This window comes from Leuresthes tenuis, unplaced genomic scaffold (genome assembly GCF_036924035.1).
Source record: "Leuresthes tenuis unplaced genomic scaffold, fLeuTen1.0.hap1 SCAF_9, whole genome shotgun sequence".
Lineage (NCBI taxonomy): Eukaryota > Metazoa > Chordata > Actinopteri > Atheriniformes > Atherinopsidae > Leuresthes > Leuresthes tenuis.
The window spans coordinates 11,123,515-11,145,101 of record NW_027325363.1 but is presented as its reverse complement, the minus strand read 5'-3'; the positions used below and the strand labels follow the sequence as shown (position 1 = coordinate 11,145,101).

At 38.0% G+C, this 21,587-nt stretch overlaps 1 protein-coding gene across 2 annotated transcripts in view; it reads right to left on the bottom strand.

Moving 5' to 3' along the window:
• Positions 1-1,074: 1,074 nt before the first annotated feature.
• LOC140314189 (roundabout homolog 2) overlaps positions 1,075-21,587 on the bottom strand; it is a 65,042-nt gene continuing 44,529 nt past the window's right edge. Inside the window, exons 12-26 of one of the 2 annotated variants that reach the window (XM_072392286.1) lie at positions 18,993-19,159; positions 18,576-18,697; positions 18,142-18,358; positions 16,478-16,596; positions 14,251-14,428; positions 12,080-12,283; positions 11,158-11,200; positions 10,929-11,065; positions 10,549-10,833; positions 8,382-8,520; positions 5,349-5,674; positions 5,054-5,170; positions 4,115-4,291; positions 3,732-3,856; positions 1,075-1,672 (exon numbers count right to left, since the gene is read on the bottom strand). In XM_072392286.1, coding sequence (XP_072248387.1) covers positions 1,661-1,672; positions 3,732-3,856; positions 4,115-4,291; positions 5,054-5,170; positions 5,349-5,674; positions 8,382-8,520; positions 10,549-10,833; positions 10,929-11,065; positions 11,158-11,200; positions 12,080-12,283; positions 14,251-14,428; positions 16,478-16,596; positions 18,142-18,358; positions 18,576-18,697; positions 18,993-19,159 — 2,368 coding nt within the window. In that variant the 3' untranslated portion in view covers positions 1,075-1,660. The remainder of the gene's footprint in view (positions 1,673-3,731; positions 3,857-4,114; positions 4,292-5,053; positions 5,171-5,348; positions 5,675-8,381; positions 8,521-10,548; positions 10,834-10,928; positions 11,066-11,157; positions 11,201-12,079; positions 12,284-14,250; positions 14,429-16,477; positions 16,597-18,141; positions 18,359-18,575; positions 18,698-18,992; positions 19,160-21,587) is intronic. The other variant, XM_072392287.1, reaches the window with a different exon arrangement.

Sequence of the window (21,587 nt, the reverse complement as noted above, 5' to 3'; positions counted from 1 at the left end):
CAGAACAGAAGCATCTCATGTGAGCAACTCAATCAAATGTTTTGCAATGAAGGCTCAAATTGTGAAATTTCTACGCTTTTTGGCCTCTAAAGTTATTGTATGCCTACATCTACCTTATGTGTTGCCCATTGTACCTACTTTATAAAGCTACTTTTTTATTTTTTTTTACCTGGTTAATGTGTTCATAAAATAATTTTGTGTTAAACGACATATCATGAGTATGTTCTTCATTTCTTTAGTGTGCTGTCTGGGACATTGTGGCTCAGGGAGAAAAATAAGTCTTCTGCCAATAGGAAAGTTGATTGTGATATACCTGACTTCCCCAGTCTACATATCAAAGTGTCCGTGGGCAGGACAAACTCAACATTTCCTCTGATGCACTAATCAGTGTGTGAATGTGTGAGGGAAAAAAGCAATGTCTAACCTATAGGACTGCATGGACTGAGGTGCCATATGAATGTGTGTGAATGGATGAATGTGGCTTAAAGTTTAACAGAAAGACTAGAAAAGTGTTTGATAGATATGCTGGAATCTCTAATCAGGATCAGGAACTTTTTCAAGACCTCTTGGGGTTTCCTTCTGAACATTTTCAGACAATATTAACTGATATTTCTCAGCACATCTACGTAACTTTGAGTGGACATTAATGGGTCAGTAGTTACGTGCCTCTGTGTACTCAGTATTTGTTGCAGTAACTTAGAATTCTGGCCAAATAACAAAATTTGAGAATCCTATTATATAAATATAGTAAAACACTTTCAAAAGGACTGCAGATAATAATCATCAAAAAGCAGAAACATTAAAGAGTACAACATCCAAATTTTAGCACAAAATACAAAAAAAAAAACAATCTGCAGCACCCAGTGCGTCATCTGCACAAATGACCAATTGTTAAGCATGATTTACTCAATCGTGTCGACTATTTTTAAACTTGAATGTGTGCTCCAAATAAAAGCTGGCATTACCATCCCCAGAGTGATTCTGCTAAAAAACACAACTGCGATTCTTCTGTCACATTCAGAACAATTCACTCAGGGACAGAAACATTTTTGTAACAAATGCTTTATTGTTCATTTTAAAAATCAACACACACTGGTGATCTACAGGAGTACGACAGTACACAGCCAAACAGAAATGAGAGATAAAAACACTGACACACACAAACACTGCACACGCACACACACACACGCACACCAACATTATGGGCTATTAACATATTTTCTGCCTTGGGTCTTTTTCTGTCTTTCATCAAATACTCACCATAATGGTTTTTATTGTCAGGAGTAAACAGAAGATACATTCAATAATCCGCTGTACATCGATGCACTACTTAAATTTACTTCCCTGTGCCTAAAAATACAATATCTTTTTCTCCCAGGTCCATTTTTAGCAATATAACGGATCACATCTTTAAAAAAAAATTGCATTGAAGATGTTTATATACAGAGAAGAAGGGTGAGGGAAATCCCAAAATATAAAATGATTAGAATAATAAAAAAAAGAATACAGATAACTTGTGAAAAGGCAGATGGCAGGCCTCGACACTTTCCCTTTTGTCTTCAGTTTTTCATAAGAAGCCATGGCAACAGATTGATGGTTCACAAAGACAGAAACTGGTGGAGGAAAAAGGAGGATGTCACATCATGTAATCAGCTACTGTCTAGATGAAGTTCTGCGAATAAAACACAACAGAGAGAATAACTAGATGAGTGCAAACATTTCTACTGACATAAATGCAAATTACAGAGAAGCATGGAAGCTCAGAGAATCCATGCAGAATTTTTTAAATCTGATACTGATGTATTTTTAATTTCTATTGATATTTTTTGTCTTGTTAATTCAGCCACACAAAAGATTTGTCTTCGATGAGGAACATAGGAGGCTGGAAGCAAGTAATATCAGATATATCAGCATTAGACCATCTCAGTGTTATCCAAAGCATTAATCAGGTCTGGCTTCTCCAAATATACTGTCAGTTTCCAAGTGGTTTTCATTCAACAAGGTTTAGCTGCTGCTCATTCAAGTTTGTCATATCATTGTGCATTTTTGTACTACAGTTGTTTAATGAGCAGTGAATGAAAACAGGCATCATTTTACATTTTGCTTTCCTTCCTGGACTGTGAGGGTACCTTTTAGAATTGTTAGGTAAAAACACATACAACATACGATACACCTTAATATTGATTTATGTCTGGAAAACTTTTGTATTTCATAAAGAGAAAGGAAAATTAAAGTCTGGCCACATGGGTTAAATAAAGTGGTAGCTCGATAAATCTGAATGCTCATGTGGTGAAATTACATTACACAACCTAAAACTGTCAGACGCTGTCAAAGCTAGCACAAGCATCAACAGCAACAAAACACAAGACACAGAAAATAAAGAGACTTTTTGTACTTCAACTTAGCCAACAGCATCTACTGTTAAATATTTCTGACCTGAAAGAGTCTGGTTGAGAATGATAGGTAAACAGTATGTGACATGACACTGCACATTAGAGCTGTGGTAAAAGACAATGACAACATTATATTTCTCCTGTAAAGAACAAAAAGATCATGAGCTAAGAATTCAGTTAAGGAAGACATTTCAACCAATCCCATATTCATGAAATATGCTGTTGTCAATTAGGATTGAAAATTAATGTCTTTGTTAAATGGAGCTCTGACCTCTGGCCATACTTTCAAAGCAACATCCTAGGATCTTCCTGTTATTGTGGGGAGACTGCCGTCAAGAAAAAAAAAGAAGTAAAGAAGTAATGCACTGGCTCTTCATTTCTCTCAAATGTTGGGGATATACGAGACATTTTCTGGTTAGCAGAAGCAGCTCTTGAATAGAAATAGGGGACTGCAAGGCAACTACTCATTCTTTGGCATACCAGGCTAACCATTATGCATTACACAAATAAGTTACATGGTGATGTAGCTCAGATTGTATATTAATGATGGACTTAGTCACTCATTGTGAAAAGTGAAGCCAATTTGTGTTACCAAACTGCATTACCACGGACTTTCAGAGCTCAACTTGAAATCAGTGACAGGCTATAAAACATATCGGGCTCCAGCAGATTCCCGCTCAAGCGGCAGCTTCTCACATGACAAACCAAGTCAGAAAATCATGTCATAAGCTAATTAATTTCTTCTGCTCAGTATGCTGGCCATCTGTATGAAAATAATTCCAAAGTTAAAAAGGTATTGGGGTTTAAATGTACTTTTTTTTTTTTTAAAACACTGAACTCACGCTTCAAAACAGCAGTTCACAAATCAGCTGATGTCCAGAGGGCCATGTCATTTACTTTAATAACGTCTGTGATATAGATAAACAGAAGACTAAAACATGCACTAAAACAAGGCTTTTTATTGATCTATTGATTTTATTTGCATTGGCTTCACATCAGGTTCTAAATCTAGTTTGAAATCCCTGTTCTAACTTTCAGAGCTTTGCATGGTCAGGCCCAGACTTATTTAAACCAATTTGTTTAAATTGGACAAATAGCTGAATGACACACTGTAGGAGTGGGAAAATTACAAAATTATATTATTTTCAGCTCACTACATTTTCACTAATCTGTCATTTGTAAAATTATTTTGCAGACTACAAACATAAAACTCTCAAACCAACAGCAATTGAGTTTCAATCATAAAACAGGTTTTATGGCTTTAGTGCAGAATCACTTGTTTGATTTATTCAGTCTATTAACCCCTCAACCAGCTCCCATTTGTCTGGTCAGACATACCTCATCTCTCCTCCGGGCAGCAGTGGAAGGTCGTGGAAACGCTCTTCCACCAAGGGACCCGTAGCCCGACATCTGAACCTTGGGCATGATGCTTGGCTGACCGTATGGGATTACATTCTCATCTGCTGATGATAAACATGTAACTCAAAGTTACAGCTATATTTATTTATTAAACCCCAAGTATCAGGCCAGATTGAAAATAGACCTCAGTGACTCCTAAAAATGTCTTTGCACCTGTGGCAGTTGCTTTGTTTTTAAGCTTAAAGGGATTTGTATGCAGCTGAACAACAATATCAATGCACATCTATTTGAGGTCCAGATGTTGAAGCTACATGACATCTGCTACTGGTGTAGATATTGTAAGTGAGCGTAATGTTTTGTACCTTGTGATAACCATTGTGTAGGTCCTTCCCTTTGGGGCGACAAATGTCCCCCCCTCTTTGGAAGAATGGGCAAGTCGCTCCCCTCTTTTCTTTCACTGTCTGTTCGGCTGCGACTCAAAACATCTGCGAGCTGCAGGGAGCCATCTGTGGAAGGAGGGGTTGGTGGAGGTGGGAGTTCTGCATGTGATTGATCAGTAATGATAAAAAAAAAAAAGAAACAAAGGAATTCAGCTTAAAAGGGAATAGTTTGACATTTTGGGAAATATGCTTATTCACTTTCTTGCTGATAACTAGATCAGAAGATATCACTCTTGTGCCTGTGTATTAAACATGGAGATGCAGCTTTACATAAAGACTGGAAACAGTGGGAAACAGTTTCTGTGGCTTTGCCCTCAAGTACCAGTGACACTAAAGCACCCTGATTACCATGTAATACATGTTTGTTTAATCAGTACAAAAGCTGCAGTGAAAAAACAACCACTGGGCATTCTATAGACCATTATCTATGGCCATCATGACCAGTTGCCAGGCAACCAGAGGAGACAAGAGACTGTTACTGGTCCTGTCCAAAAAAAATGTCAAGTGCATAAAATGCACAAAAATTGACATATTGTCAATCAAGACATATTGATCAGAAGTGACAAAATTGTTAAAACCCAATTTTACAAAGTCAAAAAACAAAATAAGCAAACAAGAAAATCTGGTTTAAACAAAAATGTCAAAATTGCACATTCATATTCCTCTGGGGGAAAATGTGATCACCACAGTTAATTTAAATTCCCTTAGAAGATTAACATATACAATTCTAGGGCACTCCATTCAATTTATGTTTAGCTATTTCTGTTTAAACCGATATGATGAAGAGTTAAATGATTAGTAATACTGCTGTTTTCTTAACTAAAAAAGGAAATAGGATGAATAAGGTGCCACGGATCATACCTGCTTCGCTGTGCAACTCTCTCCTGTTTTGTCCATCCTTGGGGGCTCTTTTCTTACTCCTGGATCTGTGTGTGTGGGCTGCGGGGCCTGATTCTGCAGCTGCAGCAGGATATTGTACTGACAAGAAAGCATGCTGATGTCATCCTCAAGTAAACTTTCCAGATAAATACAACGTGATTTCCTTGTACAAATACTTTCTGTTAAGCTAAACCATACACAAGATTCTACATGACACTGTGTAGTTGTGTGCAGCCTACTCCTAAGATGTGAGGCATTAAAGTGAATTTAAACTGACCTTTGCTGAGGCTTTCCCCTCTGAAATCATCTGCCCATTGGCTAGAGACGTACAAATCACTGGCATCCCTAGCTTTAGTGTTGGTAAACAGATCAGGGTTAGACTGGAACACCTGGGAGCCCGAGTGGTGACGGGCCAGGAGGTCAAAGTGCTGCAGGTGTGGACTAGATTTCGATGCATCTCGCTGAGGGGAAGTTATGGGTGTTGCTGTGTAGGAAAGCTCCTCTGGTTTGGAGGTCTGGCTAGAAAGTTCCTCCCTGGAAGTGTCTGTCAGGTAGGTTCTGGCTGGCAGCGGAGGACACCAGTCATCATCTTCATCCTCAGAGCTAAAGGATGGATCATAGAGTAAGAGCAGCATGAGTTTATGCCTTTGAGGGAAACAAAAAAGATGTGAAATTTACTTGTGCTTCTTTATATAAGCAGTGTAGTGGTGAGAACATTGTGGAACATAAAGATTATTTTCACATTTCATCACATCAGTTTAATAAACTGCTGTCGGTATGAATAATTAAGCTTGAGAATGTCTGAAAATTTGTGCCCAGAAGGTGACAACTGAATATTGCAAAAGTTTGTCATAAAAATCAACCAAAATCAGTAAGAGTAAAACGTTTGTAACACAGTGTTACAAACACAGTGTCATGTTTAGCAAGCAACTGTTTCTAAACCACTACCTCAGATTTTACTGGTTCTGCGGAGTAAACCTGAAAGTGTGTGTAGCACAAATGCTTCCACCCAGAACAGGCACCGGAGACTGTCATTTGAACCCAAACATCTGGATACTATCACTGGTTGGTGACTACACATAGCCTGTGTAAAGTTAGCTCCCAAAATTTGTCCCAAACACAGAAAAATAGGAAGAAATATAGGAAACAGAGGCTGATGTGTCTCTTGTGGAATACACCACTATATGTGTCACAATATATGCTTGAGAAGAATTCTTTTGTATGAGTCAAAATGTTTTTTTTTTTATTTATTATATTATGCTTAGGATGCCTGTTAGTAAAATAACTAAACGCTACACAGTAATGGGTATTCCTCAGCTTTGGTCCTCAGGGGCCACTACCCCACATGTAAAAAAGATGTCTATGCTCCAACATACCCGGTTCAAATTAAATGGCTCTCCTCAACAGTTTGACCTCAAGCTCTTCACAAGCCTGTTAATGACCAGTTAATTGTTGAGGGAAAACTGCAGTAAAGGTACAAATAAAATAATTATATTTGGGTTAAAGTTTACAAGTATAATTAGGATTCAGGATATATTTTTTACTTAGTTTTAAAGATAAAAGCTCTAAATGCTTAAAACTGTCTCTAGTGAGGGTTGTACTATGATAAAACATACAATTAGACTAGAATGTTACTCTAGTTGCATGAGTTGGTACTAGTTTAGTAATTTTTTGTATATTGCTACAACCAATGAGAAACAACTAATTATTTACTCAATTAATTGATTGTTCGGTTTGTAAATATGCTGAAAAGAGGCTGCAGTGCTGTCACAATTACCCCAAAGTGACACCCTAACACTGTTTGCTTTGTCCAAACAAATATCCAAACCTCAAAATGATCAAAGATACATTACAGCGATTGAAATAATGAAATAGAACAGCAGCAAATTTTCACATCTGTGAAGCTGGAACGTTCAAATGGTTTTGCTTGAAAAAGGGAGATTAGCAAAGCATTTTCTGTCAACTGATTGATTAGCTGATTGTTTCAGCAGTAATTTCATGAAATTATATGAAGTTTGATTGTAACAAAATACCATGTTCTACAATCTATTCATATATTCTATGTGCAAACAGAGTTAGTGAAATTATTCTGATCCTCCTAACAATCTTGTCTAAATGTTGCAACACAGCAGGTCAACAGTGGAATCAATTAACCTTATCTGCACATCAGAAAATGAATATTATCTCAGTGCAGAGAACAAAGTAAAATGGCTCCTCAACTTTGTCTCATGTCCAAAATATAAAGAAAGACTCCAAATCTTGGATGGAGATAATGTTACGTCATAGTAAAAGTTTCAAACAACTATGACAAATTGTTAAAAAAGAAAAAGGCTGAAATGTGAGTTTTTCAGATGTAAAACACTTCAAAACATCTCATATCAGATGAGATGTTTTGATCCCTGCTGCTCTCATTGGACACATAGGTCTAGTTTGCAGTGGCCCTTGCAAACCTGAGAAGGCCATATCTAATTTGAATAGTGTCTTAAGCCTGAGCCACAGAGGAGAAACTATGTTTGACCTTATTCAGCAAGCATAAGCACACATGCAAGCGAAGGGTATGAGTAGAGGCTCGATCTTCAGAGTGCATGGTGGTAGAATTCTTTCTTGTTATGTTGCATTCTCCTTGCCGAGTTTCTGCATTTTCTTCAACACAATTTGACCTGATTTAAAAAAATTTCTGCAACAACAACCATTAGATGACAGCAAAACAAGATTACAACATGCCCACATGAATATCAATAAAGACATCAGAAATAAAGAAAAATGTTGATATATACAGGGTGACAAATGTTGATATATAATTAAAACTTAAACATATTTACAAGTGACTATGAAAAAGGAACCAGTAAAGGGTTACAGAGTATGAGATCCACCTCCCTGATTTCTGTTGTCATTTCAGTGCCATCAGGGCTAATTTAATAACGGACATGTCATTGAAAGTAGAACGTACTAATCCAGCCTGTCAGATGGATGCTAATGTCATTACAAAAGACACGGCACAGTCAGAACAGCCCTCCGATCCCACCCCGTTATGTCCGCAATCTAATGTGTCCGAGCTGGTTAGAGCAGACGCTCCTCTCTGCAGCCCCAAAGCACAATAGCCTCACTGCCTACAGACTGTTAATTTGCAAACTCCTCGGACCCCGGATTTCACTCAAGTTTTGCCTGACAGCCTCTACAATGTTACAGACCAGCTTTGATATGTTTCCTTAACTGCCTCTGTCACCGAAGTCAGAGGCCTAAGCACAAAAATAAATTTGTTGCTTGAGGAGTAAAAGAACCTTGAAAAACATTTCAAAGTGTGTCTCACCTGTGCTGTGTCTCTTCTTTGTCCAATGGTGCATGACTTCTGTCTTTGTTGGCGGGAAGAGGCAGCGATAAAACATCTACCCAGGTGAGAGGAGCTGATTTGGACGAGGACTCCGTAGCCCTCTGCTGAACTGGTTTGTCTAAAAACACAATAGAAAATGTCACAGTTTTGGGAATTTTGGCATATCTGGATAGTCTTGTTTTGTTTCTTGTACCACCTGCATTGCATCCATAGACACCTGCTACCACTTAATCAATCAGCCCTTCAGTATTTATACCCCAGCCTGTCTTTGAGCTACATGCCTTAGATTTGTAGCACTCTGTGTTCCTTTAATTCATTCTGCTTTTCAGTCTTTTGAAAGCAGTTGTATAATTCGTGATCACTGTGTTTTACCATTGCATTACAAATCATTTTCACCCTGACCCTGAAGCAGACACTGCAAACTCTTCTCCAGTATGCACGAGCATTGTGCTCGACAAAACGCAGTCTTCTGAAACCCTCTTTCTCTGTGCTTTGCCAAGAGTCACCTGAAGGACGTTCTGTCTTGTTGACAATTTTTTTTTCCTTGCCTTTGATTTTTTTTTTTTCCAATTGCAAAAGCACCTTGAGTTTCTGAAGATGCTCTTCCCATCTGACAAACTGCACTACTACGTTCAGCACTCTTTTATCTTCTTAGCTGTGGTATGTTTTTACTCAAAGTTGGCTCAAAGTTCCGGACGAGGCAATAAAGTCTGCGAGATAGCACATCAAAATGTATGAGACGTATATATTGCATTTGTATTTGTAGTTTGAATTTGATTAAACGTGCACATGTGGGTTAGGACCTGCATAACTCCCTTATTCTGAAAGTGGCTGACATAAAATCTGTGAGTTGACATTAAACACTCTTTTCTATCAATGTTCAAACAGCTCCTTGAAATCACAGTCCAATGAGGATGAAACTGGAGGATTCATTTATTTATGAAAGCTAACTTCATGAAAGTCAACTGCTACCCTTTTAGAGTAGCCATTAAACAATGAATGTAATAACAAACACAAACTATCACATTTCTTCCCAATTTCATAAAATGACACTTGATCGCTGTGAAAGTGTTTTGCATTCACAAAAGAAAAATCTATGTGGAGACTCTGCCTCTTAATATTTCAACTGGGATGTTAAGATCCTTATAAATCATTGCTACATATGAGAGGACAAGGATAGTGGTGTCTGATTTAATGTAACAAATAGGAAATAAATTGACTACAGTATGAAAATAAAAGCAGCATTTTACAGGACAGAAAGGGTAAATGTGCTGCTGCCAAACAGCATTAAACAGATCTGGTGGATGGAGAACAGTCTTTTTTTCTTTAGGAAAGTCCCTAATTGAGTGAAAAGATTTGAAAGTATGCCAGTGCCAGCCATCAAACAGCTGGTTGAATATTTCAAATGTCAAGGAAAGGAGCTTTGATTCTTCCTTTATTAGTTAATTTAACACAGGAAACACTGGACCATTCTATATGAGAGCCTATAATGAGGTTCCACAATTTCTTGTGGCTGCAACAGTCGCACTTAGTTTCAAACAGTCATACTAATTAGATACTTGTGGATAACTATGTGCACCATAGGGTGTATGTGAGCAACGACTGTCAGAGTGACACTCAATATTTTCCATTTTTGAGACATTTTCCCCTTTTTCATTATTTTTTACAACTACTACAAACCTAGGTTATGAAATATTATTTTCACTGGGTTGTGCTCGTGTACATAGCCCGCTTGAGACAACACAATAAGAACGTGCCATCCTTTGATCAGCTCTAGTTTCAGCATAGCAATCCCACATCAGATCAAAAGTGGGATCAGGTTTTCTTTTAACAGTATCCTTGTGAAGTCCTTATGAATTGTCATTCGCATCTGATTCATTCTATTTATCAGACAGCTCTCAGTTTTTCAAAGAGTGGGCCACAGCATGAGCCCTGATTTTTGGCTTAGAGTTTAGTCTAGAATATGGAAAAACTGTTACACCAAATGAGCTATTTCTATTGGGAGCAGTGACAGATATCAATGGATTGTTTTGATATAAAGAAAATCTTGAAAACCAGAGGATCAACTTAAGTTAGGATGCCTTTATGAGGTCGTACTCACAAGATAAGTACAAATACTTTAAGTTGCGAGACAAAAGAGACTCACCGTTGCTTTTCTTTGCATACTGGAGTTTAGCATATTCAGACCCTGACTGACCAGACTGGATGGTCCACCGGTCCAGGTCTTGCTCCAGACCCACCAGCCCACTGTTTGGCAGTACTGGGTTGCTGCTGTAAGGGTCTGGACCCTGGTTGAAGGACATACTGGAGTAGGTGTCGTAGTATGCCAGCAGGTCATCCTCAGCAGTTGTGTTAATGGTGCTGTAGATGGGACTCTCATTGGACGCCGTGCTACGTTTCTCGGTCTGGTTTGGGTAGTTGATCCCTACAGCTGGACAGCAAATGACTGTGTTATTCTATTAACAAATATCTAATCCTTAACATTTGCTGTTTCACTGAACATTAAACAGCCGTTACAACTCTTACAGTTATAATATCTGTCCGAGTCCATTTTTCCGGAGCAGCAGTTGACTGAGTCTTTGTTGTTGTGGGTGAGGTTTGGAGTGGGCCAGGAGTCTGCCAGCCAAGGGTAGTTACCCATATTTGATCCCAACAACCCAGGCCTGGGAAGAGAGATGAGAGTATACAAATGCTTTTTCTGTAAAACACAGAGTGGCAGCTAACCATCTGACTCAAACCACAATGCAAACTTTACCCTCCATTGATGATTCCTGATCCTTCACCGTGAGCAAAGCCAACTGCGTGAAGAAAAAGAGCAAATATATAATTCTTGTTTGGCACCAGAGAAGAGAAAGCTTTTGCCTCAAGACATTTTCATTTCTACAGATTTAGTACAGGATAAAGACATTTTATACAGAAACATTATGTTCCACAATATGATCCAACAAACAGTTTATCCCAAGCAAGGTTAACGAAAGCAGATTTGAATTGATTTCTATGAAAATACACTGTTGACCTACATACACTAAGAGGAATATAACATATCTTTAAACAACGCATTATGCTTGCAATACATAAAAATGCAGATGTTATTCTTCTGCCGTCTAAACTGACGTGATTGCAGTGGATTGCAAACTAAAAACATAATATGATACAACAATCACTGGGAAATAATTGTGACTGCATGTGTTTTGCTGAAAGCCTTAGGCACTAAACAATGATACGTTCGTGTGCTTATGTACTGTACCAAAGGCCATATTGTTGTGATTACATTCTGCATTGCATTCAGTTTGTCTCTGTTGTTTTTTTACATTTATGCCTTGCAAAAAACCCAGCAGGGATAAATACATTTTAATTAACCAAGTATGTGTTAAAAGCGCAAGAGTCGCTCTGCAAAACACAAACTGAAATTGAAAACATTCATCACTGCTGGAGATATTCCCAGAGGTCTATAAAGAGCTTTGTCACTGTCTCTGGTTGAAAACAAAATCTGATGGTTTGCGCTACAAGCTGAACCTTTTTTTTTCTCTATATCTTCTTCTTCATGCAAGATATGACAACTTTAAGTGTATCCAAGTCATGAGGCATGTCAGGTGTAATATTTTCTGCTCATCTGCATAACAGCTTAACGAAAACCCTGATCAGACAGATAAGTCATGGTCCGTTTTCTTGCTCACCTGCTGGTGTGTATGCGAAGGATGTGGTGTAGTGTCCCAGCTGCTTCCTCCTGCGGTGCCGACAGTAGAGCCATCCACTGAAGCCCATCAGCACCAACCAAGCAGCCACGCCCAGTCCTGCGATGAAGGCTGGCTGGCAGATGACGCTTGTGATCTGCTCCGCTACGCTGAGATTACCGTCTCTCTTCACCTCCAGCGGTTGAGCTGAAAGAAAAGTTAATACAACCATGTGATACAAAGATGAAACACAAGCGGCCTTGTTTGGTCATAAAGTTCCATGTCAAATGCTGAACTGTTTCTCACCTTCCCCCCGTTTTTATCTATAATTTTAAGAGAAGCGGCAGATAATGGATGGATGAATGGATGGATTTCCAAAAACTAAACTATTTCAATAGGTTTAGCGTCTTTAGCAGAGGAAGCAGGTCTCGCCAGCCAGCAATCCAGAAAAAGCATTTTAATTTAATATGTGAATTGTGTGTGTTATTCCAGTTTTGAGAAGCTTAGTTTTTCATGATATTGGTCAGACTAACATGTTTATGTGCATTGTAAAAGCATTGTTTTGGTAGGGCTGACCCGATACCTATTTTTATTTTTATTATTATTCATTAACAAAGCAGCCATGGTTGGTACGAAGCCACCTCTAAGAAAACTTATTCTTTTTATTGGTATAATTGACAGATCATTACAGAGAGATCTCAGTTTTCCTACATAAATAACATCTGCTGTGGCGCCATTAGTGCAACCAGGTATTTATAGACTATAAAACAACAAAGCAACAAATAATTCAACTGATAATAAAAATACAGATTGTTGTATTTTTTATTCTTCACATTTTCTTTGTCAGATTTAACAAGCAACATTTGACTCTGGTTATGTTTGCGTAGATTCTCAGTCATCAAGCTGATTGTGATCCTTAGAGTGCTTAAACAGAAGCTAAATGTTGGCTTTTTATTTAAGCTCTAAAAATTCGATCCTGAAATTTCATGACAACAGTAGAAATGAATGGAATTCATTTACATCCACAGAAGAAAATGTGTCCAAGTTTCAGTGGAACTTTTTCTATCGTCTGTTATTTTTACACAGTCTCTGACCCTTCATATTGTACTTTGAATTGGCTCTATATGAATGAATTTGATTTGTTTTGAAATTAATTAATTGGATTTCATTGGATTATGATTACAATGAACTGAATTCCAATTGGCTTGAATTGGACTACATTATTTAAGTGCCTTGAGATGACACTTGTTGTAATCTGGCGCTATATATATAAAACTGAATTGAATTGAATTGAATTCACCTCACTGAATAAGGGCTTTTGTGCTTCACTAACTGAACATGTGAAACACTGGATTCATAAATGGTTGTTAGAGGCTCTGTATCGCTATGGAAGAAATGGCAAAGAGATTGTGAATGTGATTGTGGATCAAAGGCCCAATACGGAAACATCTGTCCCCACATCCATAAGTCCACATCCATTGACTTCAATGAACAGTACTCCTTCATGAATCAATCTATGTTCCATCCTTTCTCAGTCAGCTCACAGGTTAGTTTAGTGTACAGAGACGATTATAAATCAAGAAATCCTCTATTCCTCTGAGGAGCATTAATCCATTTGTTCACACATGCTAATCACAAAACCGTTGAAGAAGGAACAAAGAAAGATAAGCATGCAGGTGTGTAATGAGGCTTGGCATTGTTTCGGGGACAAAGCTCAGTACATTCTCCGTTATCACTGCTACATGATGATGAATCTTCAACTGTTTCACCACCACAGTGATGAGTGTGAGACATGGACCTGTGAATGTATTCATGTGTGAAATTCCAGGTCTTTTATCTAAAGATAGGAGTTCCTTAGCCATACAGAAGGACTATTTATTGCAAGAAATGCTGTTAGCAAAGCAAATGGACTTTATCACAGTATTTTCCACATCACAGGAAATTTAGCAGAAAAGTGGAGACAACAAAGGACATTAACACAGATAAATAAATGTTATTAAAGCTGCTTTCATATTTTCATGCTTGGAAAATGCATGTTGATCACGCATCACCCTCTTTTTAGCCAAGTCACCACACTCCACATACAGATTTCACCTGTTGTAAAGTAATCCTGCTGGGGGTGCTTTTGCCATATTTCTCAATGTGTGGTAGCTGTAACAGTTTGAGTGACTCACTGAGAAGCAGGCTGACAGGCTGGCTTTGAGCGCCCACACCCAGGCTGGTGACAGCAGCTACGGTCACAGTGTAACGGACGTCAGTCAGCAGGTCCGTCAGCAGGATGGAAAGAACCCCTCCATCCACGGTTCGGTTTATCTGGCTCTCCTGCTCCATGTCACTGGCCACACACCAGACCTGACAAAACCAAATAGTTAGAGTCAGGGTTGACGCTTCAAATGAGACATGCCCTCTGATTATGATTAATTACAATAAAAACCTGTCGTTTTCTGGGACTAAAACTCAATCTGCGTTTAAGTGTAGAGCAGAAAATGGTGGTAGAGACACAGGAGACATTTAATAACCATTCAAAGACTAATTTAAAGCTCTGATGTTATTGATATTGAAGAAATTCCAAGATATTTAGTTTCTTTCGATTCTTGAAATACTTGAAATCAATGCAAGATTTAGCATTTTTTACTGTTATCTATGAATGTTAAAGGCAGGTAAAAAAAAGCCCAAAACAACATTTTAAGGCCACATTCTCATACATGTGTTTTTTAAAGCCACAAAACCCAACTCAACTTTAAGATGAAAACACTTTTAAAGCTCAGGTGAAACCTAAATTGCCTCACTGAGCAGAAAGCTAAACTTAAAGGAAACGAGTGAAGTTGAAATAAAAATAGTAAAGAAATGCAAATGCCCGATAGCAATGTGGTAGCAATAGAAACAGCAAATTTCTCTTTACATTAATTCAGTTCAGTTTTATTCATATAGTGCCAAATCCCAACTACTGTCGTTTCAGATTCATAAACTTTGAGCTGAAAAGATTTTCTCACAAACAAAAAGTCGAATAAACAGAATTAAAATATCTGCATGTTTGTATCTTGCAATCATTGCAACTGAGGAAATAAGGGCTAGGATTTAAGATATCATCTCATATTAGATATATCTGAGATATTCTAATAACTGTCACTCACGGTATGGAGGACTGAAACAGCCAAAGTAAAACATGATTACCAAAATGGCTCAAACTATAAGTGAAAAACAGCATAAATACTTTAGGCAAAAAATATAAATAAAATGGTAAATCGTATCATATCATATTTCTGCTATATTTTTACATGAAGGTTGTCATTTTATTTGAGCTTATCTGTTTTTAATCTTTGTATTTTCCCTGTAATTATTTCTTTTAAAATATATTTTTCATTTAATTCTAATTTCTAAAATGAATTTCTTCGTTATCTTTCTGTATATTGATATGTGTGTATTTGTTTCCATATCTTCATATATGTTCTTTTTTCTTTTAAATAGTCAGTGTCAGTCGTCTGTGGTAGTGACATTTACTGCACACAATGATGCTACTTTTTAATACGGTTGACAGGCAGCGTTACAATTTGAACGTCTCAGCAGCATTGCAGACAATTTCCATGACATGCTACTGCTAAAACCAGACCACATAAGGCTGGAACAGCAAAACACTCTCTTAATAGAAAGAAAAGTTCACTTAAAGATTAGAAATACATCTGCAGAACAAAAGTAACATTTAAACTTTGCAGTAATGTAGTTCCTTTCCAGTTCTGCTATAACCAACATAATCTATCTGTATCTGTCTGCAGTGCATAAACCTTCTATTAATTAACCTTTTGTGAGGTTTCAGGGATGAAGACACAGAGGGTTGGTGGAACAATTGATTCAATATTTCATTTCTTTACAATTAATCTTATCAAAGTTTATACAAAATGCTGCACGTAGTTCACAGAAAATGAAGTATTTAATGGAATTTGGTGTGATCCTTTTTTTTCTACGGGTTACCTTTAAAAGAATTTGGATTTTCATGATCCGACTATAAGATAATTCCTCACTTTCTCGATGTGAACAAATCAAAACAGTAGAACTAAACTCCTTCATGAAACAGCAGCCTGATGATTAGTAGTCAGAAAATCAGAACTTGTTGTTTTTTCACAGAGCAAACAGATGACATGGACACTCAGTATTCAGCAGAGAAACTGATGACAAAACAAGTACTGGCACCACATGAGTGACAATGTGTACAATTACTAATTGCTACTAATTGTTAATCAGTTTAGCTGATAATCATCTAAACAACAATTCTGTACAAAGCTGAGTAATGCCTGCATGAAAAAATACAACTTGTTCCACGTTGTGTGGCTGCATCACAGTCTCACAGTCTGACTTTAAAGCACAAATAAACTTCAGAAGACAAACAGTCAGGTGTGTTCTCACCTTAAACTCGCGAATGATGCCACTGTGAATATCATGAGGAGGCGGCTCCCAGGAGACGCTGATGCTGGAGCTGTTGATGAGCTGCACCACTGATACAGCCTGTGGAGCAGCACTTAAAGCTGGTGACAGAGAAATAAAATAGAGGCACTATAAGTGAAGTTAGAAACAGATACCAGTGATATAATCATGATTCATTTGAAGGTCTTATTTTCCAAAATGTTTTCTAGAAGAAAGGAATGGGATTTGGTACTAATCTTAAATAGCTTGGATTAAAACCAAAGTAAACATCTTTTATTAGTAATTTATAAGAACTTTAAAAAATAAATGTGTATACAGCGTTTATTTTGAAAACTGACAAATGATTTCTGTCCACTTTTTGACACTTAACAGACAATTAGTTGAAATTTATGGTCACTTTATTCTGCATTGTTTGGTTTGATTTAACGGTATTTTAAATGGTTACGTCTCGCTCCTCGAACGTGTCATCACAGTTTCTGAAGTACTTTTAAATGATTAGTCATAAGATTCTTCAGTGACTTAGTAAATCATTCAAATGTATTTGAATTAAAGTACCAGGTGTGGAGCCAAGGTTTCAGTTTTGGAGCGGAAAGGAGCATTTTGGATTGGCCTTGTAAGTATTTTTATTGAGCTAGATGAGAGAGAGAAAGAGACTGTTGGTTGAGGCCAAGCTGCCTTCTTGTGTGCAGCACGCTGTGCTGTTAATTAGTTATCTTGTCTCAGTGGAGAAAATCAAACAGAAATTTTCAGCACCGACTGTCTTATCTACGTTATTTTTGGGGGGCGTTTAATTGTCAATATGACAATATGACATTCTGAGTCAGATGTAAAGTTTCACTTTACTCACCATTTCTTATGATAATATATGCTTTGATAAGCAGATGGAGGATTGTGCCATCATCATACTGATAGCATTCTCTATATGTGATGCATTTCTAAATTGGCATCAGTGAGTTTTTATTGCTTCATTGCTTTGTTTTCATTGCTTCATGTCTCTCTCATATCAATGTCTCTTCCCCGACTCTCAAAATATCTCAACACTGGGACATAACTATTAATTAGTTTAGCTGTAGGTGGGAAAGTTTCTTATTCAGCCATCATTTTCTGCTGAACACACTCTGAACTGTGACGTGCTAGAGCAGACTGAACAGGTGCTGGCAAACTCAAAATAGCCTGTTTTGATTGTTCCATTTTCCCACGATAACCTCGTAAATGTCTCTTTTTTAAATTTTTTCTTTTCTCATTTTTCATATTTTAGTTGTTTTGTGAATTCAAATGTTTTTGGTAGTAAAAAAAAACTAACAAAAAAAATACGACTTCTCACAGTCTCACAGTGTGAAATTAACACTATTTGTATGGAGGTGACCGCCAGAGACTGTGTAGGAACAAATGTGGCTACAGATGTAGCACACAAGCAAATATGTAAATGGTAACACCAGGAGTAGAGACGTCTGTCTACATAAGCATGAGGTTAAAAAAGCAAGTGAATTCTCAGCCTTCCACTATGTGAAGGAGTAGTTTGCTCCACAGATTAGTGGGAAAAAGTTATGTTCTGAAAATAAAACAACCCCTTTCAAAATGACCCACTTTTATTTGATAATTACCATTCTTTGATACTGAAAACACTATCAGCGAGCATTTCTTACCCTCCTCGGGGGTATGCAGCAAAACCATGAGGCTATCATGGCCCTGTAGCTCATTGAAGTAAGGTCGTATCTTGACTTCATACTCTGTGTTGCTGTGCAGATCTACCAAGATGCAGCTGTAGTCTAACGTGGCCTCCACATCCTGGACCAGCCAGGTGCTACCAATCGTTCGATAAAATATGCGGTAGCCCTGAATGTACCGGGACTGACGGGCAACCTGAAGAGTTGGCAGGACAAACAGAGACATTTCACATTTACATCAGTGATCGGTGTGTCAAAGTGTCACCAGAAGAGCTTGTATTTCAAGTTAATCTGTTCACGTTACGAAATGAATGAGCTTTTGAAGATAATGATGATGAAGATTAGCTTGTCCTCAGCTCGCTACAAGCTGACTTTGAAAATTAGGACCTATTCTTTCAGTAAACTGGACTCACCGTCCAAGTGATCCTAGCGCTGTTAGGAGACAGAACGACAGGCATCTGCAGGTACACAGACACCTCTCCCAGCTCTCTCTGCACCTGTTTGTGGTCCACACCCTGTTCTGTTGGACTCCCATCTAAAACCACAAAGAAATCTATTCAGTTCAGGCCAGACAAAGAAGGAAAATAACAGCTGAATAGCAGCCATTCAGCTAAAAAAAAGGGAAAAAGACATGAAATTTAACACTGCTCACAGCAGGAAAGCATCATGCTGAGAAAGCAAATAGAAAGTTTTACATGATCTCTTCCCTACATCCAGGAGCTCTGATTTCTTTCTTTAAAAACTGAAACTAAAATACAGACTGAACAGTTAGACTCATGTACTGCAAAGGTATTATGAGAAAAAGGATGGTTTTTGCTTATGTAACTCACCCTGTGTCCTGACAGGCTCAGAGATTGGACTTGGATCACTGAGGCCATATAAGTTGACTGCTCGGACTATGAAGAGATAAACTGTGTTCGGGAAGAGTCCAACAACCGTGTGCCTCTCTTGTTTCACGTGGTCTGCGACGGTTTGCCAGGTACTGCCCACTGACTGGCTGCAGGACAAACAAAAGCATAATAAGTCTAAAGAATATAAGAACATTTAATCATCTAAAAGTCATGTGATCACCTGAGATCATGGTTTAACTTAACAGACCCTGTTACAGAGACATAATGAGTTAACCTGAATGTGGCGTAACTGAAAGATTTTGTTTTATCAGATCTTTATCAGGAAAATGTCTGCAGGCTCAGAAAGAACACAGAATTATTTTAATCTGTCTAATATATCCAGGTTCAGTCATTCACTTCTGATGACCTGATAGGAAAGACAGATGAAATTGGAACTGCCATTCAGAGGGAGATCTAAATTCTAAATAACACACAGTTGTAGTAGTCTTAGAAACAGATTAAGACATTTATTTCAAATCTTATAAGGATGAGTAAACATAATATGAAATCTCAAGGCCTGTGTATGACTCAGTTGGAGGTAAAATTATTTTCTCTATAATCGTGGTTGACAGTTGTTTATCTTGAGTAAATGATTATTTGTTAGTCAGAAAATGGTGACCACAGTCCAGAATCCTAAAGTATATATTTCTGATTATTCCTGAAATAAAAAAAAAAAAAAAAAAAAAAAAAAAGAAGCAATCTCTGTCACTGGGAAAAACAGCAAGCTACCCAAGGAGTAACTGTATCTGATGTGTCTGGCTCACACTTTGAAAACATCGCAATAGTTATCTGTAATTAAATAAGTAGTTCAGTATGTAAAGGTCTAAGTTTATACCATCCATCCATTCATCTTCTAAGCTCACTTAATCCAATTCAGGGTCGTGGGGATACTAGAGCCTATTCCAGCTGCCAATGGGTGAGAAGCAGGGTACAACCTGGATAGGTCACTAGTCCATCACAGAGGCACACAAAAACAAACTACCGTTCACATTCACTGCTAGGATCAATTTAGAATCAACAATGAACCTATCAACCTATTTTTGGACAATGGGAGCAACCCACACATGCACAGGGAGAACAATCAAACTCCACACAGAAAGGCCCATGCCAGGATTCAAACCTGGAACCCTGTTGCTGTGAGGTGACAGTGCTAACCACCACACCGCTGTGTAGCCCTATACCAACATTTTAATGTAATTCTTTAATGAATCTTATAAGATTTATCATACTTTGTTTAGATATATATGTGTGTAGAAAGAAAGTATCAACTTAATCCCCCACCATAATCTCTGTGAGCAAGCCCTTATGTATAGTATCAAAACAATCATCACCATGCCCATTTGATTTGCAATCTCAAGTTACTAGCACTTATTAGAGTTTTCAGTGAACTGGCTTTTTATGTCATCTGACAAATATAAAGCAATAACAAGCACCCAGTAACAAAATCCAGTTTCCATCACCTCAATGACTCATAAAATAACATATCACGCTTGCTTGATCGGTATAAATACCTTAGATAACTCAGATATTGATCTTTTTATTCATCTGTGAGCACAAATGTCAAAGGGTTCCTTTGCAATCTTTTAGCAGCTTTTATTGAAAAAAGCAAGCAAACAGATTAAAGAATGAATTATTTCTTTTCTTGGATCTTTAAAATTCTTTTCCTTTGATAACACACAGCAGGTCTCCACTTACAGATAAAGTTTTATTTCCTCCTGCAGCAGATTGTGTAAATGAGTCCGGTGAGAACGAAACTGTTCGCTGCTGTGCAGGTATGGGCGCTATCAAACAGCATGAGCAGTGTTTAACATTTCCCCCCACTCCATTGAGAGGAAAATGGCGAAGTAATTACATCACACAGGTCACAGATTTTTTCCATCATCAGGGGCACATTTCTCACCAAATATTCTCCGGAGAAGCAGTTGTGCCATTTAAATAGAGTCAAGCTGCATTTGCAAATTGCTTTTCAAGTGGAAACTATAGTGGAGGCTTTTCTATGAATATTCCATCAAGATTTCTTGTCTTTTCATCAAAAGCATAGATGTAGGCGATGGTGTGTATGGTATACAAGAAGAGATGTGACAACTGACAAATCCAGGTTTGGTGTATGGTACTTCTGTCTCTTTTCTTTCTGATGCCTGACAAATCTGCATTTCCATGCAGTTTGTAGATGGTGGAGCATGCAGTGGTGAATGGATCTTTCTATCTCATACATAGAGGAGAGAATGCTTGTGTTTGTGTCTGTACTCTCTATCTTGCTTCTCTAATGTCTCTGACTTGGCATGCATTCCCTCCCTCCTTTGCTGGAGGACAGGACAGAGCTGCCTGGCTGACCACTGCAGTAACTGTGTCCTCTGTCACTCGCTGTCTGTCTTGCTGCAGCCTCCGGTCAGTTGTTGGAGCTGCTACGGTTCTCCTCAGGACTGTGGCTAAACACAGAGGCAGCAAGTGTCACAGTTTCACTTTCCGACGTCACTTAACAGAACTGTCTCTCCCTCCGGCATGGATGAGTCATTTCCAAACTCTAACGACTCT